The sequence below is a fragment of the Pararge aegeria genome, chromosome 2 (genome assembly GCF_905163445.1).
Source record: "Pararge aegeria chromosome 2, ilParAegt1.1, whole genome shotgun sequence".
Taxonomy (NCBI): Eukaryota; Metazoa; Arthropoda; class Insecta; order Lepidoptera; family Nymphalidae; genus Pararge; species Pararge aegeria.
The window spans coordinates 9,907,325-9,935,180 of record NC_053181.1 but is presented as its reverse complement, the minus strand read 5'-3'; the positions used below and the strand labels follow the sequence as shown (position 1 = coordinate 9,935,180).

Here is a 27,856-nt window from a genome sequence, read left to right as displayed (position 1 = left end):
TCAGCAGCTAAGCGAAGTTTATGAGTATAGCCCTAGGTGTTTTGGAGGTATTTTGGGTGTTAATCTCAAAAACGCTTTAATTGCAATTTTCCAGATATCCGATAGTAATATCTTAATGTGTTCGTTCAGTATAAAACAAAGTCACCTTGTACCATCCTATAAAATCTTATGAAGCGAAACAACCGGTTTTCCATGAAATATAGTTCAACATGAAAGTCTCCGATTTACCTAGGTAGCGATTTGCATCCAAAACGAATCACTATGATTTGTTATGCACGCCTGTTCCGATCCGTGGATACGGTGAATTTCACCATGATTGCTATACCTAATCTAGTACTCGACAACATAAATGTCTAAAGTTGACAAAGCACATTGCCGCAAGTGCATTTTATAGTATCTTATGCTCTTGTTCTCATGAGATTCGGGTCAAGCTGTATCTCGGGGTTCTAGTTGACCTATTTTGACCAAAATTAGAGCAACATTTCAATCTGACTGCATTTAGCATTAGAACTGCGAAAGTTTTGAGTGGAGTTTTCGTTACAAAAAACTTTACTTTCAATAGTAGGTACAAAACCGAGAATTATTGTTAAATGAGAATAATAGGACGAAGAACGTCTATAAATAGTAAAGAATAGCTTATCACCTCAAAAAAATACCAGTAGAGACCAAAGTAATCTTCAAGGTGGCGTTGATTTTGATAGGTGCTGTTACATTATACCAACAAAAAATACCTTTGAGAAATAATATTAGTATTAGAAAGATTATGATATTGGTCTCTGTTATTCTAATCTTTAAATTGTTAGATTTACAAGTATTTACGTCCTTTTCTTCGGGCCATTTGTAGCACATTTTTTCAACCTGTCAATTAAGATGTAGGTACCTAGTTACATATTAAATCAACGATTTACAGATTCATAAAGAACTGGACAAACTTCATTATTAGCTAAAGAATAAAGTTAATACAAGTCTGTATGAGTTATGACATTGAAAGTTAGTCCGAGTAAATTGCTATATCTTTTAACCAGGCGAGGTTTAAAGATGTAGTGTCAGTATAATGATTTTTCAGAACATACACCTACGTAAAGTCAATTTTAAAAACAAATTTATTTTGAAGTAACTACAGAAAGAACATTGAGATTCTGCTTGCTGCATAAATAATAAAAATATATTTAGTTTACCAAATTATAACATAATAGGTATGTAATATTACTATGTTCCATTATTTTTTTCTTCCAGTTTTAGGTGATGGTTGCCGATAGCACCTTAGCAGCATATGCATATCATAAAAGCTCATATGGTGAAATGAAAAATATTCAGGATTTTTGTAACACCCGCATTTTGCAGCTCCTAAGCCGAGAACCTGTTCATAGGAGCTTATTGAGTAGATACGTCATAAAATAGCAACGTTAATACAGGAACTAAGAAGTAGTTAATCAACCGATTACGTTGGTTTGTCGTTCAATCACACAGAAACCGAGTAACTGATTGATGTGATTTATGTATCATCATCATCATCATCTTAACCACAGAAAGTCCACTGCTGTACGTACGTAAGTATTTTGTAGTGACTTACGCTAAGGTTTTGTACCGCTTGTATCCAGTGGCACTCTGCGACTCATTTTACGTCATCTGTCCGTCTTTAATTTGTAATAACATTAGTTATTATTAAAAATATTACCTTACCTCTCCAGCTGTGCAGCGGAATATACCGGTTGGGAAGTAAGGTAATGTTTCAAAGTAAGGCATGACACTGTCACATGGTAAATTATGCCCATACTTTCGACACTGAAAAAAAATATATTTATAGATTCCTTATATTGAGCATCCAAATAAAAAGGCCGATTTATTGGTGCCGTTCGAGATAATCTTGCACTGCCAAATGGTCAGTAACATTTAACTGGATTCATACAGCGATCTCTCACCGCACAGTTACTAGATATTGTTTTAGTAAGCTTATGTATGTACTTTTTTATACATAGGAAATGCCGACGTATACCAGACTGTTGGGGGAAACGGAATTGGAAAACTCTGTGTGTTCCTCAGACAGACGGTAGCACTTACGTCATAAAACAAGTCGCGGGGAGTCTCAAGGTACAAGAGTACGGGATGCACTGGCATGTTCATTGTCCCCCCACAGGATTTGATCCACAAATCGTGTATGGCGGGTCCCATTGATGCAAACATTACCTACTTCTTCTTCTTGCGGTGCCTCTCCGACTAGCGAAGGTTGGCAGTCAGCTTCGTAAATTCTTGTCTATTTTCGCGAGGTGAAATAATTCTCCTGCACTCGCGATTTCAGTCCACTCTCTGATGTTACGAAGCCAGGACTTCTTCCTGAAAATTTTCGCATCATAATAAATGCCCCAGATTTGCAACTTTTCTGATCTTGATGGTGTGCAAATGTTCACGCCGTTGGTTGACGCGTTGCAGTACTTCCTCATTGGATACTTTGCAAGTAACATACGTCTGAATGCCCACATCTCAAGTGCTTCTATGCGTTTCCCGAGGTCTTCTTTGATAGTCCAAGCCTCGCATCCGTATAGCAGTTTGGGTCAGATGTAACAACGCAGGAGTCGAATGCGCAAAAGGATCTTAAGTCTGCGATTGCAGATTACTTTTTTCATCTTGGTAAAGGTACTTCTAATTAATTCAATCCGAGACCTAATTTCCTGATCACTGCTCCAGGTATCTTTAAGCCACGTACCTACTGAATTAACAAATTATGTTTTAAGGGCCTTAGTCCAACAAGGCCCCTTTTTATAGTTTCGTAATGGGTACTGGGGTCCATGCATCTATCTGTCTGTATTCGAGGAATTTTTCTAGGACTCTATTATTTTTATAAAGACATGTTATCGAATATTCTCGTGTTATCACTCTTGCCTCAGAGAGCACGTAAAGTTTGCGGACACGGTTATTATCACTAACTTTAGTCATTAAAGCCCACCAACCCGCAATGAAGCATGGTGGGTTCATGCTCTAAACAAACACTATCTCCTGTTAGAGAGGAAGTTGTGCCCAACAGGGCAGGGTTATAGTCATCCATACACTTACATCATAAACAGTAGGAGCGGAGGGGTTGCAGTCAGGGCATAGATGCCGGGGTGGTTTATTATTGTCTCCATCATTATTTTCACAGTTGGAGTCTCCGTTTTTTCGTAACCCACTGTTGCAAACGCCTAAACCGTAAATGTTTTTTCCGTTGGCTGATAGAAGGATGTTCTTTCCAGAACTGCATGCCACAAAACGTGGTAATGTAGCTAGAAACATTTTTGTAATTTTTCTTAAAGTAACATACCTAATATAGATTTTTTTATATGTTTAGTTGCATTTTTATTACTTTTATTTTATTTTTAAATGCTTAGCCAAAAATAAATCGGTAAACTTCAAATAATTATTGCGACATGTCTGAATTCTCTATATAATAGAGGTCAGTGCTTAAAACAGATTATTTTTATAATTATTTTGAAAGCCTTGACATTTGTTAACTTTTTCAAAATAATGCCTTTAAAAGTGGCTGTACACATTATGCCAACCTCTTAGGGCAGTATGTTGGCCCAATGTGATGTCTATTTGCCAACTATCAATATACCGCAATGTGCGGTATATTGATAGTTGGCAACAACCTTAGCCGGCAACCGAATAGTGTGCGTTGTGCTTGCACGCATCAAACAATGTTGGCGCGCACCGCAAACAGTTTTCAAACATTGGCGTCCTAACAATAAAACTCATGAAATTTGTAAGGACATGGTACTTGTTCATCATTGTATAAACCCATTACCGGTCCACCCCAGGGCCGAAAATGAAAAGGGTATTGGCCGTAGTCCCCCACGTAGCGAATTGGTGAACTAGCATCATATATTTAAATATATAAATCAAAAGTAATAAGACATTTACCTCGCTCTATTCCGAATAATACTCACTACCCACCATACACTTTTGCGCCATCTCTTATAAATTAAAAGTATTGTATAAATAAACATCCGTGGCTGCAATGGTAGCGAAGGAAGGCAAAAAAACGTTTAGTACCTGGCGGCTAAGTTGAAGGCTCTCTTCTAGGTGATTATATCCGGAGCTTTTTTCGTACGCTGCAAACGCGCCTTGACTTAAGCGCATTCAGCGTTGTACCATCGCGGAAGACTGCCATCCAGTTATACGTCAGCGAATTGAATAAAGTATTCCATGGCTTGCTTTATCAAATCCGATAAAGGTTTTCCACTAGTCAACGGATCAATAGACGAGAAGCATACTTACCGCCGAGGAGAAAATGCTAAAAAATTCCGAAATACTCGCATGGTGAGAAAGTTCGATACTGACCTAGCCAGATAGTGATCAGAAATATCCAAGGGAGCTGTAACTGTTACTGAAAATCGGTCTGGTTTGGTAGTCAGCAGAAGTTTCGACAATTAGGTGTGTGACCGTCAACGTCAGGAACCCATGTGGGAGATTCCCGGAGCAGATGAGAGAGGTCTTGCGATTGGGCAAATTTGAGCGCCTTCTGACGTGGTCGGTATTCTGGTATGGCAATAGCCAGTTCCGGTGGTGAGTGTTAAAGTCCCCCAGAAATACTTACTTCACCGAGGTATTGAGCGAGTTTATTTGCTGAATGCTCGTCGCTTAGCGTCAAAACTAGTCAAGAGTCGTCACCGGCAGTGTAAACAGTCGGAGAGCAACTTTTAATGTATGCATCCCTTTAGGGACCACGGAATGTAGGTGCATTTATTGTGCGTTTCTTCAGAGAAAATCGGATCGGTCTGACCCTGCCTTAGATAAGCTACTACGAAGAATATCAAAGAGCATTTACGAATGTGGTTCCTGTTGGACAAATTAGTTTTGTATTGTGTCTATTACCTTAGAACTCATTAACAAAAATATTTGTTACTTTTTTGCTTGAATATTTCTATTGGGACGAAAACCGTATCAGTCCCAATTGATCCCATTTTCAAATATATCTATAAGGGGCGTAGCATCGTGCCACTGATGGAACGAGTTGTTAGCACAACAAATTTCACTAAATGTAAGGGACAATATGCATGTTAACAGGTAGCTTTAGTAAGCTGTAAGTTTGTTGACAAGCAAGTAACCAAGTAGATTTATCAGCGCGCTCCGCACCCCGAGCACCCCCCTGGACTTATTGACATATTCCATAAAATCACACTGCACCCTTACCAGTAGGGATAGGTAAAAAAAATTAGTCCCAGGAGAGGCTTATTCCTATATAATGGCTTATTCCTATATAAGGGCATTTATATATGGGAACAGGGGCCAACGAGGAATCGTAGGAAGTAAAAATCAAAGTAAATTTTAAGTTTTATTGACAAACAGCATCTGTTGACGTAGGCACTAATATGCTAAACACACTATACGAGTAGATGCCGCCGCAGATCTCCATGGCAGTCATCTTGCAACACCTAACAGATCTTCGTACAGCACGTGTATATGGTGATGCAAGGGCAGCACGGTCCACAAGGGGGTCCACAGGGCTGTCCACATGGTCCACATGGTCCACACGGTCCACACCTGGAAATAAAATAATAGTTGTTTATTCTTAACTTCGTAGTCCCGATAAATATTTTACAGTAATGATTTACGAACCAAGTAGATCTCCCACCTTTTTACTGTTGTGATAGATGGTATAAAGTTGGAAAGCAGAATACTTTTAAGGGCATGCAAGGAACATGGTTCTACAAAGTGCCCGTGTGTCCATAAACAGGCTTTGAGCATATTGGAGAGCACCGGGCCGCATATATAGCGCATATACAGAGGAAGGAAGTATAAGTCTTCAGGAAGGTGGGCGGACCGGACCCTGTACCGTGTGGTCAGGGTGAGTAATCAAGGTTTTAAAAATAATACTCCTTGCTAGGTTTTGCTATAGAAAGTCAATAAACCAAATACTAGCAGATTTTAATTGTATTTTTTGAAGACTGAAGCTTTTATTCATGTTTTCTTATTTCTACGATGAAAAAGTCTGGGTTGGAAAAGTAGTACACAAGATTTGATTTCAAACTAGATAACAGATTCTCAAAATACTTACATTCTGGATTATTAGTAGAAGGATTTGGAGTATCGAAGAGACGAAGAATAAGTTAATATTCAACGATAATCTTACGGTCTAGTGCAAAATAAGACTGATAGATTTTTTTGAGTTTTTGTAATGCTAGTCACTTGGAGGATTTGATTGAACTAAATGTATATCCAAATTGTGTTCTACACATCACCTTGGTAACGTTTAAACCAGGAATTTCTCTGTTCCAATTTTATAATTTACTTTTTTTTAATGTGAAGCAAGCTAGCGTAGCAGAAGAATCTTTTTTGATAGAACCGTTTATGATAAAGATGCGTCCATAACAATTAACAAGGTATTAATTAGGCAGCGAGTCTTGTCTTGGAAGTTAGAAAGTAATAACCGTTGACAATATCTTGTTTATCTGTTACAAAGCTGCTATTTAACAACAGGTATTAATTATGATTTATTATTGATGGTAAAATAAATAAAATAAATACGGCATAAATAAAAATATATTATTAAAGTAAAAGAAAAAGAATCTTAATATAACGGTTATTTAAAATCGCAACCACCTTTTTTCCTGGACGGTTAGACGGCGGTGACTCGTTATATACATAGCCAAAATGGAACAGCACATACGGGACAGAGATACATAGAACTTATATATAATTAAATTGTATTAAAATGATCTAATCATAAATAAGAACAGAGGCATTTAAAAAAAATACAGCCCAGAGATAAAGCAAAAACAATCTTTACTCTGGTGGACTATGATAGGCCATCGCTTTTCAGAAGCTTTCTTTGATTTGTGTACAAAAAGCCGGCACAACTCGATCATAAGAATGTAGAGCTTGATAAGGTTTTACAAGCAAGATTATCTAGTAATATTATTTATAAAACACAGATTACTGACGTAGAAACAGCAAGACTTGTTTACTTTGCGTACTTTTATAGTGTGATGTGTTACGGGATCTTATTATGGGGTAAAGCTGCTGATATTGAAACTATATTCATATTGCAGAAAAGAGCTGTACGGTCAATATATAAACTTAAATCACGTGAATGCCTCCGTAAAAAATTTAAAGAAATAGGTATCCTTACGGTAGCCTCACAATATATTTATAACAATATAGCATTTGTAACACAACATATTAGTCTTCATAAACAAAAAGTGGATATAAACAGTCGACTTACAAGAAATGGTCATAAATTAGTGACATCTGCATATGGTCTGCGAAAGGTGCGGAAGTCATTTGTGGGATTGAGTATACGCTTTTATAATATGTTTCCTAAGGTAATTTTGGACCTACCAATGCATAAGTTTAAAGAATGTGTTAAAACACATTCATTACAGCGAGGTTATTATACAATTGATGAATTTCTTAATGACAAGGTTGCTTGGAAGCATCCGGCTCCGCTTTCATCTCTCACAAGATAGAAAAAATAATTTTAGAATGTAAATTGTAAATTGTTGATATTGGAAAAGAGCAACTGCTGAGTTTCTTGCCGGCTTCTTCTCGGTAGAATCTGCCTTCCGAACCGGTGGTAGAGTCACTACACAAAGACAGACTTGACGTTTCAAAAGTGCTTATATTAGGCCTACTTGAAATACATGAATTTTTAATTTTGAAAACGAATATTACCATAGCCATCTAAAGTTCAAAATATTTTTTTTTACATTTCAGACTTCAAGAATGATTGTTACAAATCAAAATTTTTGCTGAGTAAGTGTACTTAACTAAATTTCAGTGCAACTAAATTAATTTTTTTTGAGATAAATATCACTTAGATGAAATGTTAAACTAGATATATCATTTTCAACATGGGGTCCTGTAAACCATGCGCTCCTTTGAAAACATGCAAGAGTCGTGAACTGAGGAGTAGTATACTTTATACAGATTGTTACTGCCTTCGTCGGAATGGATTACAATACGATTGTCGCAGAAGTGGATGCCAAAGTTCTCGTCTATGCCAGGTGCTTCCAGCGCCTTTGTGTGGCCCAGCCAATGTGGCCTGTGTGAAGCATTGCGCAAACCCACATGCAGATCCTTTATGTACTATTTGCGACATGAGGCAATTATACTAAGAAGAAAAGGACACAGCACGCATTAAGCCTTTTTCCTACAAAAGATCATAGATAAACAGAAGAAAGGGCACTAAAACCTACTTTTGCTTCCAGTAATGAAATATATACCCTTATAAATATTTTGAAAGAACATTACAATCATAATTATTACTACAACATGCAAACTAAAACTACTAGAAGAGAACAGCAGAGAAGTTATTGTGAACCGAGCCTATCATGAAGTAAAACTTTTTTCTTGACTTTTTTTAACTCTGGCATGCAAGAATTAAAAATAAGAACAATTCACCTCAAGATGTGAAAAAAAGGACAGAAAATTTTGGACGACAATATGAACACATGATCTTATATTATAAAAATTAGAAAAATTTATATTTTAAAAATCAAAATTTACAAGTAAAAGGAAGAAATTTTAAAATTGCTCATGTATAAAATTCAAAAAAAGTTTTAAAAATAAAGCATCTCTCTTCCTTTCCTGTAGAACTTAATTTTACAGAAACACCAGAATAATGTAAGTACTACATACACTTACTACGTACACTTGGTTGGGTAATTTTTCTAACCATTTATTCATATTATATAGCTCGTTGTTATTCACAGGTGTTCCCCGTGTGGACCAATGGTTTGCTACAAATATGAAGACTGCGGGCCAGCGGTTAGTTTACAATTATGTTGCTAAGCTTTCAAGAAAGTTAAAGGTTGTTACAGCCTTATTAATATTCAGTTGCAGTGTCTTCCGCGCTCTGCATTTAAGCGAAACGGACTGCAGGATTGCCAATACTTCCAGCAGGGGTCGATCCGATATTTATGTCGATCGGGCCCTTGCCCAAGGCCGTGTCCGACACCATGTCCGCCATGCGTGCGACGCCCACCACCTGGCAAGACATACGTAACGCGATTCAGTGACTTCGACCTGATATCACAATGGTAGTTGAAACTGTTCACCACCACCTAGCTGAACGGGTAATATATCAATCACGTATTCACGGCGGACAGAGATATAAATAACCTAGTAGTTATGTAAAATAATTTGTTCTTTTACAGAAAGAACGATCTGCTGATGCTGATCTCAGATTAGAGGAGAGCGCGACAGAAAAAAAGGAAGCAAAAGAGAATCAACTCAAGAGGATAAAGAGCCGAGAGCTCCGTGGTGGAATTATGTATTACAGTTGTCATTGTATAAAGCGTAATGGTCTTCAACATGATTGCCGGCGCACCGGTTGTGGTGGAGAACCATCGTGTCTCGTATTACCGGACCCTTTGTGCGCACCGAGTCAATTAGCACGAGCTCGCGGACTTGCAGATCCAGAACCACTAGCGGTACATTTTCGAACTCAAGCACTTGGTTCAGAAAGCTTGGCGGATTCCAGTAACGGAGCTGGCACTGGCCAGAGATTCATAGTGTGTGAACTCAAAGGCATTGCTCCGGACACTTCAACAAACAAAAGGGACGGCGGGCAGTGCTGTAAGTGTGTCTCACCAGTAAATTATCATTCTATAACCGATAGCTCTGCGTATAAAGGTTGTATTCGCACACCAATTGCTGCACCTACAGCAGAAACTACCAGTACACTGTGTAACTGTTTATGTAGCATCAAACAATCAAAAGATAGCATAAGCCCAATGTTATTGTTTGACGAGAAAACCTTCTATACGATTATTAACAAATTTGAGGATAAAGAATTAGCGCCAAGCGACGTAATTGTTGGGCCGAGAAAAGTAAAAATGGCGGAAGTTAAGGAAGAGCCGTGTACTAGGCTGGGCTGCGTACACTGGAAACCACCGCCACTTTGTGTATGGGATGCCCCTTGCAAAGCTGATTGTTTTGAAACTCCGCCAGGTATTCAACCTAGCCGAAATCAATTTAACAGCAGCGGCGGCTCCAGAATACCCAGCATGCCATTTGGTGAAAACTTTGGTAAAAAATGTGTAATGCTTACTCCACTTTGATTCATATTCTGTTCAGGTTGTTCAACAAATGCAGTGGCAAGCAACCAAAATGGAGCGGCGGGAGCAGGATTACCGGTTCTAGTGATGAAGCTTTGTTAGTTGTCTTCTATCTGGCTGCAGAGTTTAAGAAAAGGTCCTACATAATTATTGTGATAAATAAAATACTTTCTTAATCACCTAGTTTATTTTACACTCAGTTTATGAACTCTGCTTTATGCGCGTATACACTGAGACTGTTAAAATTTTATTCATGAAACGTAACGTGGCAATCCACTAATTTTGCATCATACTCTTAGCTTACTTGTATGCAGAAGGCAAGCCAAGAAAGTTCCTATTATTATTTTATGAAACGTTAGCGGTCACGCCCACATATTATAATTAGGTGAAATTTGTGTAAATACATAAAAAGCAACATTGTCAGTGGGTTGCCGCTGTCTGCTGAGCAGTTCTCTACCTCTATTGATATTTACCCCAAATTAACACATGGTTAAACTGATGATACAGCCTTTCTAATAACAAATATTCATAAAATAAGTTGAGATGAGTTACGGTATAAAATCATTGAAATTTTTCATTCCTTATACCGCCGGCACCATAGACATTGTTTCTTGGGATAAAAATAATTAAAATGTTAACCCCGAGTATCAGCTATAAGTATAGGTAGGTACTAAATTACACTTAAATTCATTCTGTAGTTTCTTCGTGATACGTTAAGAAACTGACAGACACCAACATTTTTAAAAATCTGTATTCTGTAAAAATGTTTAAGCTTCTCCTAATTAAAATTTTAAAAATATTAAACGTAGGGCGGACAGTTTTATTAGTAGATACTTCGCAAAGAATAATTTGACGGCCGATGGGCGCAGTTTGCAACGACCCTGCTTTCTGAGTCCAAGGCCGGGGGTGCGATTCCCACAGCTGGAAAATGTTTGGTGTGATGAGCATGAATGTGTTTTAGTGTCTGAGTGTTTATATGTATATTATTCATAAAAATATTCATCAGTCACCTACCCATAACGCTACGCTTACTTTGGGGCTAGATGGCGATGTTTGCGTTTTCGTAGTATATAAATTTAAAAAAATTCTTATAGTACTTTATTCCTTTCCTACCTTTGGGGTAGAATTTCAAAAATCCTACCTTATTGTTCAGTACCGTCATAACAGAAACGAGCTGTAAAAAAAAACCCCCAGTGGTCTAAGCTTTACGTTAATTATCAGTCAGTCAGAACTTTGAATTTTATATATATATAGACAGAAGATAGATTATTTATATGGAATAGGAAGACAAATCAAAAGGCGTTTTGAAAGCTTGATCAGCGTAAGCCGAAAGCCAGGCGTCGGCCACTTCAAAGACTACCCATAACACAAGCTACGCTTACTTTGGGGCTAGATGGCGATGTGTGTATTGTCTTAGTATACTTATTTATTTATAAAGACTCTGCAAGTACACGCCCGCAATTATATTGGTTCGTCGTGATTCGAAGGACCAGATTTCTAATAGTATTTAATTGTTTTGTTTTATAGTAATCAATAAATAAGATATAAATAAAAAGCCTATTGTATACAAATTACAATATTTTACAAAATAGTCTTTAGGTGTATTTTGAGCCGATATTATATCGACCAAGTGGCAGATTTAATTTATTAGTGCTGCAATCCTTAAAAACAAGCAAGAATAGGACAACTATAGCACTATTAAATTTAATCTGCTAAAGAATTTTTGTTACTTTAATTACACCAGTTTAATAACATGTTTATTTGACCCGTCTTTTGTTGTAAATCTTGATAGCATATTTTTGTTAAGCGTACAATTTAGAACACTTTTCGCATATTTCTTTTGATACCTATGTATGACACGTTAGGCTCCAAGCTGCCCAAAATTAAAGGGAAATAATAAATTAAAACAGATGGTGATCGTACTCAATCAGTAAGATTTTTACTTTAATTTTTAAGCATTATTTCGTATCCAGTTACTGTAGCTCGAAACTCTTGCGTATACAGAAGGCCAACGCGCATCTCCACACACAGCACCACCAAAAGAAAGCACACCTATAGCAACACCGTTGTGAACGAGAGGTGATCCGGAATCGCCAGTGCATGTACCCCGACCATTAGTATTCCAGCCGGCACAAATCGTTGCAGCATTGACAAGATTCGAATTGAAGGCACTCTGACATCTCGCTCGGTCGGTTATTCTTAGCTGCACATGTTGAAGTTGTTCAGATAACCAACCACCCGACTGAAATATTATTTAAAAATTTGTTTAATTTTATAGTAGTATAGATCTTTTGTCACAGAGCTCCTCCGTGGAAGTTTTTCCGCCATGTTTATTCCGCCAATCAGTATTTTTGCGTTCCGCAGTTTCCGAGTTGCAAGGCACGGTTATCGTTTTTCCCATGAGGCCTAACACCTACGTCTTAGGTTAATGGACACGATGTGGCACTCCGTAAAAGTATTTTTTGCCCTGCAAGGCTGCAAAGTGTTGCTCCGTTTATAGGGATGATTTTCACTTTCATCAGCTGGGCCATCTGCTTGAACCGTCAATTATTTATTACTATCAATAAAAGGCAAATGTTTATTTTTAACATCATCATCTGTTTGTAAGCCACAGCCATACTCTCCAACAGCTTGTGCCCGATATTGTATAGAAGCAGGCGTTACTTTGCGGAAATCCATGATATATTATCACAATTAAGCTTAATTTGCTATACTCTGCGAAAAGCAGGAGAATCTGTGTGGTGTAATTTATAATTTCTTCAATCCTTATACTCCACACCAAACAGATCCACCAAACGATGAATAAAAGTTTTAAAACAATAACGGGGAATGTAGACCGAAATGTTAATTTTATATTTTTGAAGTAAAAATTTTTTAAATAGTAAATTATAAAGAAATACATGAGGTAAAAGGCTATTTATTTGAGGCACCAGTCCAAGCGCCTATGATGAGCGAGATGTGAGTAGAATGATGTAACTATACAAACCTAACACAGCGTCGTTTCTAGCTGTTCGCTTACTATTTTTGAGTTGTCAGGCTGGGCTTCTAAGCTCGAAAGGCCGCTCAGAATCCATAAATAGAGTTCAAAATAATGATATAATATTCTAATTGAATAAATTTTTGCCTTAACCTAAACTTCGATTTACTCGACGTGAAATCACAAATTTTAAAGTACCCACTTCTGCATGGTTAATGAAAATTTCACCATAATTTATTAGCAATCAATCTCACTGTTGGGTGGTAGGTCTCACCCTGCTCTCAAAAGCACGGGGTAGACATTGTCAAGTTCCCAACTCCAGACTAGGAGTGATCTCTCCTTTTTCCTGCCTCAATTAAGTCGATTGCTTTTGAAATCCAGGAAAAATGCTTTTATTTCAATAGCTGATATTAGATTGGAATTGAAAAGTAAAAAAATATGCTTATGACAACAATACCCTGAAACAATTAGCCCTATGCCTCATTACAATACTGTATTTTTTTTACTATGGTGTATTATAAACTTACAGATAGAAGACCCCATCCAAGTGCCCAAACGTTGGTGTTATCTGCGATGTTGAAATTGGCCCCAGCAATCGATCCAGCTCTAACACTGCCTCCAAATACAATAGAACTTGCCAGTCTTACTATACCAATATCACTTCTTAAATTTCCTCCGCTATTAACATAATTTGGATGGGTGATATGTCGTTGCACGTTGTGAACAGCACCGCCACTATTTGCATTGGTCGAGCCAACTCGAACACGATAACCAGCATTCTTACCGCTATAAAATTATAAGTATGTTATGACAATTAAAATATAAGGAGTGGTGAATAAAAAAAATTTTAATTTTGTGGTGGCGGCCATCTTGGATTCAAGGTCAAGTCATCAAAGTCAAGGCATATTATAGAACTCTAGTAGTCAAGCCTTTTCATTTCATACCTAAATTGAGGAAGTTATGGAAAAATAGTTAATACGCCATTTTTGTTTTCGTCGTTTTTACGTCGGGGTAAAAAATAAATTTTTAGGAAATATGCATGTCTTTTCTGCAGTGAGCGTTGTGAAATCTACATCTCTTAAGGATGCTTTTGTATTGAAAAGAAATTTTGAGTACAGGTCTTAAAAATAGGCTTTTTCGCAAACTGCACGTGGTGTAAAGAAATTTGGTATAAATTACACCATACAGAGCTAGGTATTTCCTTCGCCTGCGGATAAGTTTAATTTCTTACAGTCTTTTGTTCTAAGATCGCAGAACAGGGGCTTCTTTTACAAAATATTTAAATCTATTTACTTACACCCAGCAATGAGCAGCTGAAAGAATGGATCTGTTGTTAATAATTGCGCCAGCGCAGTCTTGCCGGAAAGCTGCGTTATTCCATGATATCAGAAGAACGGCGGCAAATGGGTATTGGCTTATATTAGCTCCAGACCCACCAACTATCCTTTCCTGCTTCGGTAAAGCTATATCAAAGGATACTCAACATTATCAATAATAACATTACAGCGTACTCATCCATTAATATCTACAAATAAATAAAACTGGAATGTGTGTATGTAATGTCAAATTAAACCCCTTTTTTTAAGCTTATTTTGCGTTATTTTGATTTTGGAGTAGAGGAGTATTGTCAAAAAGGGTTCTCGAGTTTCAAGTAAACTGGTGACCTGGCTTTTGGCTACCTTGGCCAAATAATTTGTTTGGCCATTCGAGAGGGTAATGCTGGATAATGCTGCATCTCGGATAATGCCTTGCTGCATCGGTCTCGAAGACGTTTTATTTTGGTTCATATGTTATTTTTGGGGTTGTTTTTGTTTACATTATAACTATTTATTTGTTTTACGTTATTTTTTTTTACTACCATTAATGTAAACAAAGTTTGGCTATTTGTGGTAATTAGGAAACCGTCAGCTCGCGTTATAGACATAATAAAGATCCCTGAGTGTAAAATGTATCGATACCCTTTTTGTGGTAATTTCAAAAAAACATTTGCTATTAAAACAAAAAAATAGCCATTTCTTTTGAAAGTGTTGTGGTCTACGTGTTAGGTGAAGCACCACAGGGTGATTATGTATCTCAAAAACGCTTGCGACAAGCGGAAATCTCGCGATCACTGTTGTCAAACGTCACCTTCTTTTTTTTATTGTATGTAAAAGTCACGTTTTACAGCAAAGATTGCGAGATGTACGCCTGCCGCAACTGTACGCAAGCCTGTCGGGAGATGTGTAATAATCCTGCTGGGTATTCTAATTATCTATTTTTGTTCGTAACTTACCCTCAGCGGTGATAAGGCAAATGCCCAACAAAAAAGGAAGCTTCCACATTATTAGTGAAAAGTTTATACAAATAATTTGGTATGATCTAAATTTTGGTTTATATACCTACTGACTTAACTTAACAATCAGTCACTTATCTTGTAATCAATAGGTTATCTATACTTACAAATAAATATAATTAAAATGTATGAGTGTGGTTTCGAGACACCTTATTGAGCTGACATATGATTATTTGAAGTATTGCAGAAGAAAGTTTAAATTATTGCCCCGTACGAAATCGACGCATTAGCGCCGACTAAGAGTAACTCAAAACTAACTTCTAAACTAAATTTTGAGTCTGTGCCATGTAAAATGTAAATAATTATATTTAGGTTCTTTCCTAGCTACTATATAGCGAACGAAATACAAAGTATGTAGTAATTATGTGTAAATGCGAATTGTAACATCGAGAGAACGACGCTTGGTGTTTTCGATTATTCCTACGGCTTCTTAAGTTATTAATAAGCCTAATATATAGAGTGGATATATAAGATAAGACTAATTCTGTCACATTTATGGCACTGGTTCTAAATTTTTTGATAACATTCTTAATCCGGAGCAGTACAAAAGATTTGAAATGAAACTATCACTATATATTAACTAGTTTAGTATATACAAAATTATAATAAATTAAAAATTTGACCTTATGGTTTTTTTATTCCGAATGGAAATTCTCGATACCATGATAATAAGTCCAAGCCCCTTTAATCCTAAAAGGTAAGGGATCCCGCATAGTACTTGAATCTGCAGCTCAAGGTCACCATATCTAGGAAATATCACCGAAGAAAATACACTGAATTCCGGAAATTTTATGCAGTATCTCCTGATCCATAATTAAACGTGCTTAACACTATAGATCAACAAGGCAGTTCCATTAATTATTTATTAGATTAAAATTATCATTTACATAGTTTTCAGGCTTTGTATTAATCTATAGTATTAGTTACAATCAAATAGTTTCAGCGTGATGCTATTTTACAGATACAGATAGGCCTAGGAAAACCAAAAAAAAAAATTAGTTCAAATCCAGCTGGTTCCTATTTTTTTTTATATTCATTTTAAATATAAAAAAAACAATACGGTTCTAATATGTTTACCCAGTTACAGTTTTATTAAAAGTGTAGAAAGATTTTTTTTTACATAGAGAAGATATTATATATCTTATTGATAAAATGCATAGGGGATATTTGGTAGGAGTTATCTAATCATTAATGATAATAATTACCTATATAGTATATAAACAAATTAATGAGACGGCTACATACATCAAGCTAAGACGATGAAGACTCTAATTATCTTATCGGTGGCTATTTGCTTTTCAGCTGCTGCTTGTAAGTATCTTTTTTTTCTCTTATATACCACACCATTTTTTGTTACAAAGTAGTTTTCTCTAAAACTATTAATGAAGTCTACAGAAAAAGTAAACACTCATTTTTGGTTGTTGTATAACCAGTTTATAGGCGAAGGCTCTCCACTAACCAATCAGGGAAGTCATGAAAGATGAAATACAACTTAACTGTTTTTATGGAAACATTTTGGGTGGGTCCGAATATTTAATAATGAAGTATTAAAGCTATTAACGCTTTGCATTTGTTTCAGCGCTCCCAAAGCAGCAGGAAAGGATAATAGGTGGATCAGTGACCAATATCAACACTTATCCGTTCACAGCTGCTCTTCTTTTCAGACGAAGTGGCAACAATTTCCGACAATGGTGTGGTGCTACAATTATTAACAATAGATCTGCTCTCTCAGCTACTCACTGTTGGATGTAAGTTATTACACAAACACACCTACTTCTATTATATATAAGTACATTATTTTGAACTAGCTGTGCCCTTATGGCCTACGTGCCGCAACATAATGCTACAGTCTAAACCTTCTTCAAAAAATATGCCTAGCCCATAACTATTTTTGTTGGCCTAGTGGTTAGAGCTTCGGCATTCACCCCTAAATTTTCGGATTCATGGGTGTTTTAATTTAAGCAATTAAAATATCGCTTGCTTTAACGGCGAAGGACAACATCGTCAGGAAACCTGCATGTCTAAGATTGCTCTGTAATGCTCTCAAAGACGTGGGACGCCTAAACCCTTCCCACTCTGAAAGGAGACCCAACTCCTGTAGTGGGACGGCAATGGGTTGTTAATAATGATGATGGAACACAGATTAATTATCACTCACTCTATTTTAAATCTTCACCTATATAATATCTTCTTTTCAATAATATTCATCAGAATAAATTAATCGTCTCGTTTAATAGTGGGCAAGCAACTGCCAGTCTTCACCGCATGCGTGTCGGTTCCACCAGAGCCAACAGTGGGGGTTCCGTACATAATGTGGCTCAGCTCATCAGTCACCCACACTACAATACCAGGAGCCACGATAACGATGTTGGCGTGGTCAGAGTAGCGACCGCTTTTAACTTTGGAACAAGCGTGCGAGCTGGAGCTCTTATTGGAGCCAATGTGAATATCCCTGACAATGCAAACGTAATGGCTCTTGGATGGGGATACACGACTGTAAGTTAATTTATAACTTGTATTAAAAAAAAACTCTAATTTATTCATTTACTTGCATCAGGCAACAAGGCACAGTACATTAATATAAATAAATATAATAAAATCGTATACCTACCTGCACAGGCAGGCGACAAAAATTATACCTCCCGATTAAATCCCTTGACAGGGGATATAATTAACGTGTCCGCCTGCTAAAGCACGGGAACATGGAATAGGAGAAGTTTATCCCCGTTTATTATTACACATATTATTTGGATATTATTTCCACTTGTGCCCCAGTACTCTAAGAGTTGATAAAGCTGTGGGAGAAGTTAAATAATTTTTTATCCTTTCCCCGGGGAGATAATTGTCTCCTGCCCATGCTAGCCGTGCAGAGGAGGAATTTTTTGATTAGCTTCCCACACGCACATATTACACTCAGATATAAAACTATGTTACACTATATTCAGTACTCGATTCCCTCAGACAAAAAGTCCGAACTGAGGAACATGTCTTAGCACCGGGTTAGCTTTCTTTTTATCCAGACTCGGCTGCAATTAAACCATACGAGTAACTTCCGCATCGCATTCGCATTTTTAACCCCGACACGAGAATCGAACCCAAGACGCCGTAATCTGTATTTGAACATTTGAGTACCAACAACTAGAAAATCAAAGCAATTAACTTCCTGTAAACTTTAAAAAAATAAGCTTGCGGTCAGGACTCCGGTTCCTTTGCTTTAACGGGTAAGGAAAACATCGCAAGGAAACCTGAATGTCTTATAACAATGTTTTTTTTTTTATCTATTTAATTACATATTGATAACTACAAAATACAAATTTGTAAAAACTTCACAAGTTATTTAATTGTATAATATTTATAGGTTCGAGTTATTGGGTAGGTACATTTACATCGCAAATTACCTATTTGTAATTGTAAAACAATTCAATTGTTCATTGACTACTGAACTAGTAAAAACTGTGTTTTTAGTAGTAAGCCTTCCTCAATTATACAGGAAAAATTACACAACGAGCAAATAGTGAGAAATTTTATCAAAAGGACATTTAAAATAAAATTTATAATTATTGCATGCAAGTATGTTCATAGTGGTGCTATGTATATGTAGATATGTATAAGGGGTGTGTAGTGAATGTATGAATGTTATCAAAGGCATGCGAAGTTCACCAATCCGCACTTCGCCCTAAGCCCTTCTCCACTGTGGGTGGAGACTCGTGCCCTGTAGTGGGCCGGTGATAATGATGATTTTGATGATGAAGATAATTCAGGCCCTGTGATGACGGCAGGTCAGGATACAGTTGTCACCAATTCCTCTTCCCGCGAGTGTCGTACGAGGTGACTAAGGAAATATAACGGGGAACGGGCAGCAGCGTCCTCTGTGCTACTAATACCTTTGCGACCCTCTCCCCCAGACCCCGTCCACCTCCCCAGACCAGAGACAGAGTATGCCCAGCGTGACTATGGGCCTATTGATGACGATGATTCGATAATGACTTGTTTTTTTTTAGCCTTTTGGAAGTCCATCGGAACAACTCCGTCACGTTGAATTACGGACAATCAATCAAGCACAATGCGCTAATGCGTATGGTGGAGGCGCTATCACTGCGAATATGCTGTGTGCCGGCTGGAACTTCGGTGGTCGGGGTTCTTGCTTTGGTGACTCTGGCACAGGTCTCGTTCACGGTAACGTGGTGATCGGCGTCACTAGTTTCGGTCGTGAATGTGCATCCGCACGCTGGCCAGCTGTTTATGCCAGAATTTCAAGATATATTGCCTGGATTCGAAACAATGCTTAAAAACATGTTGAAATATTTTATTTTAAAAGTAGTTTAAAACACACAATTTACCTGCACTTAAAATAAATAATTTTATTTCAAGGTTTGTTCACCCAATATCGCATTGAAGCAGGTGTTAGGTACTTTGCAGAATTCCATGATGTATCTTCAATGAAAATCAAGCTTAATTTGCAATGCTCCGCAAAAAGCAGGAGAATCTCTGCTGTGTAACTTATAACTTCTTTACAATTGACAATGAATAATTGTATCTTAACAATATCTCATTGCAAAGTTAACATCTCCTGAGGTTGTACCGGTGTGGGAGTGAATCATGCCTTGAGAGTACATTGCCGAAATCTGTTTTGTGTGGGTATAAAGATTGATAAAGTTATACATTACACCGTACGGAGCCTTCCACCGTATCTCCTTCCTTTCGCGGAGCATTGTCAACTTTATTCAATTGTCAACTTTGTTTATTTACCAGTAAGATAAATACTTTAACACATGTAACTTTATTTTTATCTTAAGAATGAGAAGAAGCGAATTAAAATAAAAAGCGAAAGAAAATGCTATATTCATTTTATTAAACTCCTCTTCCCGCCGTATGAGCGTCTAAGGGAATATAACAAAGAATGGGTATCAGCGTTCTCTGTGCTACTATTATCATCTACTGTGATCACCAACCGGTCTGCTCAGCGTGGTAATTATGTTCTCCCTGGAGAGGCCTTTAGTTCAGCAGTGGATTGATTGGTGATTCGACTATCGATGATTGATGATAAAGGATTTTATATAAACTTCGCCATACCTTAACCATACATCATCGTCATCATCATCATCATCATATCAACCGATAGACGTTCACTGCTGGACATAGGTCTTTTGTAGGGAGTTCCAAAGGCGATGGTTTTGTGCCGCTTGAATCCAGCGGCTACCTGCGACGCGCCTAATGTCGTCCGTCCACCTATTCGGGGGTCGAGCAATGCTGCGTTTACCAGTTCGGGGTTGCCATTCCAGCACCTTGGGACCCCAACGTGACTCATTGAGCTATGTCGGTAACTCTGGTTCTTCTACGGATCTCCACATTTCTGATTTGATCACGTAGAGATACTCCGAGCAGAGCTGCCTTTATCGCCTGCTGAGTGACTCTGCGCCTTTTTATGAGGCCCATATCATACATTTACATATAATATCACCCTTACCATACCATTCTTAGTATGCCGAGAATGGGCATAGCCCTATTCTTGCACAATACTGCTCAAACACAATTACTACAACAGCACTGTCATGACAGTAACGAAAGTCAGTGACGATATACATTTTGGTATAGATAAAAAAACAAGCTACCTTTTTGGTTTAGTTTGATTTTTCTAACGCTAAACGTCTGCTGTGGCAATATTCTTAGCCTACCTAGAATCCAGTAATAATATCCGAGCCGAGATAATCGAACTCAATTTGTTTGTGTCACAGACTAATTTCTGCGTTCAGCCATCAGCCATCAGTGCTGGTTTACATAGAGTGGTTAACTATCTCCCCTTCTTCTTAACCCTCGACGTTTAACGTGTTTCTATGAATTAGTCTGTAGGTGGCATAGTATTTCCTGAACGCAAGAATGGATTTCAATTTTGCTTTTTTTTATTTGAAAGATGAATTAGTCGGGAATGCTCTTAGCTATGTTTTCTAAAAGTCGGACCAAGATGGCAGCTCTGGCTGCCTCAATATGGGTATCAAATGCGTGGGCTCCTCTACTAGAATCAAAAAGCTGGCCCAGTGCGGATTGGTGGAATAGTAGAATAACATTCATTATATTGAAAGTCGGCGGTTTTTAAAACAAAGTTTACTTAGGTTAAGTTACTGTTCTAATTGTTAAACGCTTTTCAGTCGGAATGTAAGGCTAACTACCCGTCTGTCAAATTCCAATTCATAAAATGGAAAACGAAAAACTGAAAAACTTCAAATAATAATCATAATAAGATTGAATACTTATTGTCAACCTTCTTGATATTAATGTCAAAAAGTGTCATGTTATTAATTTAACCAGAAAGATAAATGATATATTTAGTAATTATTACCTTAGCAATAGCTTGCTTGTTAGGGCGGATGAACAGCGTGACCTGGAAATACACCTCGATAACAATGCTTGGTTTTATCATACGTGTTACTAAAGATTTTAAGAAGACTACAATTCTGGTTCTTTTATTTAATGCCTTAATACGATCAATTTGTGAGTACTGTACTGCAAGCTGGAATCCGCAATATAATGCGTAAACAAATTTAATGCAATTGAAAAGATTTATAATAAATTTCTACGTTATATTCAACGTCGTAATTTAGTTTTTCATCATAGTACATCTGCTATTGAAATGACTTTAGATAAAAGACGTGATTTAAGAGATTAAATGTTGTTATATAATAAATAAATAAATATACTACGACAATACACACATCGCCATCTAGCCCCAAAGTAAGCGTAGCTTGTGTTATGGATACTAAGATGCCTGATGAATATTTTTTATAAATTATATACATAAACACATAGAATATACATATAAACATATATAAAATGATACATAATTAGGTTGACTCTCCACTTCTTCTAAGTAATATTGATTTTGCCTGTTGTAGGCTAAATGCTAGACTTAAACCTTTGCGTGGGCTAGATGGAAGACAAGTTATTCCACAAATAACTTTCTCTATCTCGTGCGTGCAATGCTTTCAACAGCAGATGTAGTGAGACGGACATTTTTCACGTCAAAATTGGCACTTTTAGGAAAATATTTATGGCAAAATAATATATTATAAGTATATTTGTTACGTAATTTTCGCTTGGTAGTTAATCCCTTAGCAATTTTTAATTAATGTTGTTGTTTATGTATAACTAAGTTGTGGAAACTTCTTTGGTTTATGTGACAAAAAACATGGCTATTATGTGTAATAGTACTGTTTCCTGCCCTTGAAAAGCTAATAAATAAATAAATACTTCCATACTTATATTATAAATTCGTTATGTTCTACTGCTGCACCATTCTTAATAAAATTTAGCACATATCTTCTATTATTAAAATACTGGCTGATAATCAACGCACAGCCTAAACCACTGGGGTGAGAAACTTGGAATTTAGAAAGCAGGTATCTATTATGATGAAACCTCACACTAAGAGGATAAGCATTTTTTGAAATTTCACCTCCAAGTGGGTTTGATAGGGATATAAAGTTTGTACGTCGTCGTCTCCCATTTTTTCAAGTAATATCCACGAAACTTGGTACTTTGACTTCTTAAACTAAGTAAAGCTACTTGAGTACCACAATTTTTAGAAATACTACCCCCAACGGGGTTATATAAGGATTAAAATACGACTGAAAGTGGACGCACAGCCTAAACCACTGGTCCCCGAGTCATGAATTTTGGAGGGTGTATTCTTTATACTGTGTTGGTATCCGCTAAGCCTAAACCACTGGGGTGAGAAAACTTGGAATTTAGAAAGCAGGTATCTATTATGATGAAACCTCACACTAAGAGGATAAGCATTTTTCGAAATTCCACCCCTAAGAGAGTTAAATGGGTTGAATACTTATAGTAAAACTGTACGTCACTGTGAACTAAACCGATATTATTAACCTTTTTTATTGGAAAGGATTTTTTTATTGTCTCATAAGTTTAGCTCTGCCCAAATATGGTGAAGAATAAGTGAATATATTTAAAGACAGAGAACATAACTCTTTAGCAGACAGCTGCAACCCACTTATTTAAGACCAAGCTTCATAGCAAACAGTAGGAATTTTCTTGGTAATCCTGCTACGTACGATTCAACTAAGGGTATGATTTTGACAATTTAATTTAACGTTTACTATTTGCCTTTGAGAAACCGAAGTACACTGAATTCTCCTTCAAACTTACAAATTGGGTCACCCATCCATCTACTGACTTTAGTCAATGTTGATTAATTCAGGAGATGGATGGGACGACTATTTTTTGGTGCTGCTTTTAGATCACACATCTCATGATTTATAGCTTGCATCCTGGAGATAGACATATCATAATTTTAAGTCCGGCTAAATAAACTGTGCCGAGGCAATTATTAAAAACCGGACGAAAAGCGAAAAGCGGACGAAGTCGCAAGCAACTGCGAATAAAATAATAAAATGTAAAATTTGGTATACCTTTATCGAAATGCAATTTATACTTTTTGCACCCGGAAAGAAAATAGTTGCAGTTTTGCATAGAAAATAGTTGCATCCTGGACAAATTATACTTTTTATACCGCGAATAAATAAAAATTCGTGACAGCTTAGCACTGAAGCTTAGTGAATAATTACATCAGGGATTCGCCACAGATTTACATTCTATCGATAACCCAATGTGTAACAACATAAAAAAAAACTGGTATGAATTTTCCTACATCGTAAAGGGCTCGCTTCAGTCGATTAGAAAAACCTTAATTTAGTAATTAAGGTTTTTCTAATTTACTATTATCGTTATGCAAAATTTACATCGTAAATTAAATTCTTTATCATAATCGTCTCAATAATTTTCCAAGATAATTTCAATAACGTACGTCATATAAGTTATTGAAATTATCTTAGAATGTTAACTTTGATCATGGAACAATAAATCTTACTTCCTAAGTACGTAATCCTTCAGCTAATCACCCTATTTAGGACAGCATAAAAACAATATTATATATTGATTCCGATTCAAAACAATATTTTCTTACACAGTGAGTAGTACATATCTGATACTGTCACAATGAAGAAAATTACACTTTTATTAGCGTACCTTACTGTTGCTTCTGGTAAGTTTACAATTTATACTTACTGTATGCAGCCTTAAGTAGAATTCTGTGATCAGTTATCAGGAGGATGATCATTCACCATTTAATTCTTGCTCGGAACCATCGGAGTAAGTCGCGATAATAAGTGTACAAGCCCTGATGAATTGATGTTATGAAGGTATTGCCCTAACTGTAAAAACAAAAAGGCTCGGGACACTATCAAAATACTCTGTATCAATGACACTATCATTGAGCCACAAAAATAAATCGTGACAGTCGTAAGAGGCTTGATAGATTGACGCTAGAAGCGTATTCCATGGAAATAGTTTCCCAAAATAATTAATGATTTTCCCAAGCCTAAAGTTACCTGAAAGAGATCGCAACTAAGCGATAAAGCCGCTTTTTGAACCCTTCTTTTTAACTAACTTACTAAAAATGAGGAGGTTCTCAATTCAGTTGTATTTTTTTAATATTATTATTTTTTGTTAATTACCCCAGAACTCTGTCATTTATAAACCAATTTGAAAAAATATTTTTTGTTTGAAATGGTATACTTCCCCAGTGTCCAATTTAAGATATGTTGAAGAGATCCTGGTGAAATCGAAGGAACTTTTCAAATATTATGGGGACACCTACAGCGATTTGAGTATTTCCAAATGGTGCTTTTTAAAATAATTTGCCATCGAAAGGCACTATTTGGTCAAGTAAAACTGATGATTAAGCCCGCGTTGCAAAGTTTGCGATTCGATTATGGTATATAGTTCGTAAGCAATGAATACTCGTAAGAATAAATCTGCTGATGGTGAAGTGCCGGGAGAACTTCTCAACCATTAACGCCCCAGATTCCAGAGTGAGATGCCCAGCTGACATGGCTAACCTTGTGAGACCCGCAAGGATGCCTTTCCTGTACAGACTACTCTGCAACTGAGGAAAAAGTAAATGTTAAAATCACTCTAGTCAGACTATTGTCGTACCATTCTTAATTTCAAGCTAAGAATGGGAATATTTGACCTTTTTTAATAAAAAATTTCATTCGCACTCTTGCTGGTGGCACCAATGCTTGTGCCGCTGAAATTACGGTGGCATATAAAGAATTTTGTTTTTGTATTCTTGCTGCTACTTATAAGCAAAGAAGTTGAGTAAATGAGTTATCAAATTTGTTAGAGAAAGTTAATAACCTAAAACTTAAAATACCATTAATTCGATTTAATATCTTCATTAAATGACGTTATTGTCCGAGTGAAATTCCAGTCAACCTCGAATTTATGTACTAGTGAACATTTATCTTAATTATAGTTTGTGCTCATTCAATCAATCCGATTGTTCTGCATTTAACGATAACTTTTCGTTATATTCCAGCATTTCCTCGTCAGGACAGAATAGTCGGTGGGACAATCACAAGCATTCAAACCTACCCCTTTTCAGCCGTTCTCTTATTCTCAAGAAATAACATATCTTTTCGCCAGAACTGCGGTGGCAGTGTTATTAACAATAGATCTATGCTCACAGCTGCTCATTGTTTAAAGTAAGAGAAAAATATATTTTTATAATTTACTATTACTAGAAGGTTAGAACAATTTCATAACAAATACCTTTTGTATATTGGATCAAGGTATATTATATTGGTTCCCTTTCGAGGGACTATTCCCGTAAAACTTATTTTAATTTTTTTATTATTTTTACAAGCCAATTACAGAGCATATTGCCATATTATTCGCTACAGCTACGATGCTATCTATTCTTATTATCATTTATCTCTAATCGAATTATGTATAACCCAAGGAGAGGACTGGTCGCTAACACAGGCAAAATATGAGCCAGTTCGTGCAATATTATATAATACTAGATGTGCCCTGCGGCTTCGCCCGCATAATTTTTGGAGGCAGCGTACTGCTACATAGTCTACACCTATAGTTATATATAAGATTTTGAGATGTTTTCACAAACATTTTTTTATCTTACGTATTTTTTTTTCTAATACCTCCAAGAATATGTATAAAAAGTTTCATGAAGATCGGTTCAGTAGTTTTCGCATGAAAACGTAACAAACAAACTTACATTCACATTAATAATATTAGTAGGGATAGGGATATAAAAATGTTTTATTTTGCTTTACTTTCTAGTGGCAACATTAATTTGAATAATTTCCGTGTGCGCGTTGGATCAACCAATGCCAGCAGTGGTGGTAGTGTTCACAATTCCGCTCTTCGTATCCTCCATCCTCAGTACAATCAAGGAACACTTAATAATGATATCGCTCTGTTGAGAGTGTCAACAGCCTTCCAATTAGGAACCACTGTACGGCCTGCAGCAATTATTGGGCAAAATGTAGTTATTCCTGACAACACACTTATTTGGGCTACTGGATGGGGCTGGACTACAGTAAGTTGTGTTTATTTAATTTATGACATATTTGCGCAGGAAAGCGATCTAAGAATCAGTCGTTCTTTACGATCGGAGTAAAAATGACGATCCTCTTGAGCAAATTGAGAATTATAGATCATCAGCTGTTGTTGCCCGCGTTCTTCGCCCGGTTTTTACAGATTCGTGGGAACAGTTTGTTTTTCAGGGATAAAAAGAGCCTTTGTTACTCTCCGTCCTTACAACTAATTTTATGCCAAAAATCAAGTTGATTGATTTAACGACGTCACTATCATCATCTAGGAGTTGATAGATCTTTCACTACGCATCACTCAAATCATTCGTTCAGTAAAAACGGGCATTACATGTCTTAGCGATTAATGGAAGACGCGCTAAATTTCTTATACAAGCGTCCTTAAATAGTGCATTGTTCTGTAATTATGGTCGGTGTGATATTCCTTCTGGGACCTTCTACCTTTAATTAACCGGCAGACACGTGAATTGTCTTAGGCAATAAAATACTAAAGTTTAAATTATTCATTTCTTTTTAATTTAATAATTTTGTATTATTTTTTCAGCCGAGTGGAAACAATCCATCAGAGCAATTACGTCACGTACAAGTTCGGGTAGTGCCGCAACAAAGATGCCAAAGGGCTTATACTGGATTCCCTATTACTGCAGCCATGATATGCGCTGGCTGGGATCAACCTGGTCGCGGTTCATGCCAAGGAGACTCCGGTTCACCAATTGTCCACAATAATGTTGTCATTGGCGCAACAAGTTTTGGACAGCGTTGTGCTGATCCAAATTTCCCTACAGTATATGCCCGAGTTGCTCACTTCACCAATTGGATCAGATCTAACGCTTAATGCAAATTAATTTATTTACCTAACGGTTCTGTATTTTTATTTAACCATCATTATGATCCTACTTAGGCAGTTATTAAACCACTGCTGTCTCCTCTTTCTATCCTTCTATCCTTTGGATACAGAGCTTTGGCACCGGATATTTTCCATTTCACGTGGAGCGCGTTAAAGAATATTACCACATGTTAGTGATAATTTTTTTATATAATTTGTTTATTTTATGTGATACAGTTAATATTTTTTGTCAAA

The 27,856-nt window shown here is 36.7% G+C and overlaps 5 protein-coding genes across 7 annotated transcripts; 3 read left to right on the top strand and 2 right to left on the bottom strand.

Moving 5' to 3' along the window:
• Positions 1–1,165: 1,165 nt before the first annotated feature.
• Positions 1,166–3,281, bottom strand: LOC120634242. Its single transcript, XM_039904722.1, has 3 exons — positions 3,052–3,281; positions 1,684–1,785; positions 1,166–1,360 (listed from the first exon to the last, which is right to left on the bottom strand). Exons 1-3 carry the CDS (start codon positions 3,265–3,267, stop codon positions 1,220–1,222), a joined length of 459 nt encoding a protein of 152 aa, XP_039760656.1. The 5' UTR covers positions 3,268–3,281; the 3' UTR covers positions 1,166–1,219.
• A 5,224-nt stretch (positions 3,282–8,505) lies between these two features.
• LOC120633928 lies at positions 8,506–10,210 on the top strand. 3 transcript variants are annotated; one of them, XM_039904362.1, is made up of 4 exons: positions 8,506–8,598; positions 8,688–8,742; positions 9,132–9,552; positions 10,054–10,210. In XM_039904362.1, coding segments are annotated over exons 1-4 (561 nt in total). In that variant the 5' UTR covers positions 8,506–8,596; the 3' UTR covers positions 10,137–10,210. The 3 variants fall into 3 exon arrangements, with proteins under 3 accessions (XP_039760296.1, XP_039760276.1, XP_039760285.1); XM_039904342.1 differs by lacking the exon at positions 10,054–10,210 and having other exon boundaries at positions 9,132–10,046; XM_039904351.1 differs by lacking the exons at positions 8,506–8,598; positions 8,688–8,742; positions 10,054–10,210 and adding an exon at positions 8,948–9,050 and having other exon boundaries at positions 9,132–10,046.
• A 1,775-nt stretch (positions 10,211–11,985) lies between these two features.
• LOC120633946 (trypsin CFT-1-like) lies at positions 11,986–15,332 on the bottom strand. The gene is made up of 4 exons (XM_039904384.1): positions 15,284–15,332; positions 14,309–14,474; positions 13,539–13,797; positions 11,986–12,276 (listed from the first exon to the last, which is right to left on the bottom strand). The coding sequence occupies exons 1-4, from the start codon at positions 15,330–15,332 to the stop codon at positions 11,986–11,988; spliced, it is 765 nt and encodes a 254-aa protein (XP_039760318.1).
• Positions 15,333–16,602: 1,270 nt separating this feature from the next.
• Positions 16,603–19,632, top strand: LOC120633940 (trypsin CFT-1-like). Its single transcript, XM_039904374.1, has 4 exons — positions 16,603–16,654; positions 16,923–17,091; positions 17,581–17,839; positions 19,345–19,632. Exons 1-4 carry the CDS (start codon positions 16,603–16,605, stop codon positions 19,630–19,632), a joined length of 768 nt encoding a protein of 255 aa, XP_039760308.1.
• Positions 19,633–24,355: 4,723 nt separating this feature from the next.
• On the top strand, positions 24,356–27,610 carry LOC120633955 (trypsin, alkaline B-like). Its single transcript, XM_039904392.1, has 5 exons — positions 24,356–24,401; positions 25,740–25,905; positions 26,198–26,200; positions 26,504–26,762; positions 27,320–27,610. The coding sequence occupies exons 1-5, from the start codon at positions 24,356–24,358 to the stop codon at positions 27,608–27,610; spliced, it is 765 nt and encodes a 254-aa protein (XP_039760326.1).
• Positions 27,611–27,856: the final 246 nt, after the last annotated feature.

Excerpts from the sequence above, each read along its gene's own strand:
- LOC120634242 (XM_039904722.1), bottom strand. The coding sequence starts at position 3,267 with ATGTTTCTAGCTACATTACCACGTTTTGTGGCATGCAGTTCTGGAAAG. Across the intron at positions 1,786-3,051 it reads CCGCTCCTACTGTTTATGAT|TGTCGAAAGTATGGGCATAA; the intron begins GTAAGTGTATGG and ends ATTTTTTTTCAG. Across the intron at positions 1,361-1,683 it reads TCCGCTGCACAGCTGGAGAG|GTTCTCGGCTTAGGAGCTGC; the intron begins GTAAGGTAATAT and ends TCCTATGAACAG.
- LOC120633928 (XM_039904342.1), top strand. Across the intron at positions 8,743-9,131 it reads ATGAAGACTGCGGGCCAGCG|AAAGAACGATCTGCTGATGC; the intron begins GTTAGTTTACAA and ends GTTCTTTTACAG.
- LOC120633946 (XM_039904384.1), bottom strand. The coding sequence starts at position 15,332 with ATGTGGAAGCTTCCTTTTTTGTTGGGCATTTGCCTTATCACCGCTGAG. Across the intron at positions 13,798-14,308 it reads TCAGCTGCTCATTGCTGGGT|CGGTAAGAATGCTGGTTATC; the intron begins GTAAGTAAATAG and ends ATAATTTTATAG. Across the intron at positions 12,277-13,538 it reads TTGGATGGGGTCTTCTATCT|TCGGGTGGTTGGTTATCTGA; the intron begins GTAAGTTTATAA and ends ATAATATTTCAG.
- LOC120633940 (XM_039904374.1), top strand. The coding sequence starts at position 16,603 with ATGAAGACTCTAATTATCTTATCGGTGGCTATTTGCTTTTCAGCTGCT. Across the intron at positions 16,655-16,922 it reads TTGCTTTTCAGCTGCTGCTT|CGCTCCCAAAGCAGCAGGAA; the intron begins GTAAGTATCTTT and ends CATTTGTTTCAG. Across the intron at positions 17,840-19,344 it reads TTGGATGGGGATACACGACT|CCTTTTGGAAGTCCATCGGA; the intron begins GTAAGTTAATTT and ends GTTTTTTTTTAG.
- LOC120633955 (XM_039904392.1), top strand. The coding sequence starts at position 24,356 with ATGAAGAAAATTACACTTTTATTAGCGTACCTTACTGTTGCTTCTG. Across the intron at positions 24,402-25,739 it reads GTACCTTACTGTTGCTTCTG|CATTTCCTCGTCAGGACAGA; the intron begins GTAAGTTTACAA and ends GTTATATTCCAG. Across the intron at positions 26,763-27,319 it reads CTGGATGGGGCTGGACTACA|CCGAGTGGAAACAATCCATC; the intron begins GTAAGTTGTGTT and ends TTATTTTTTCAG.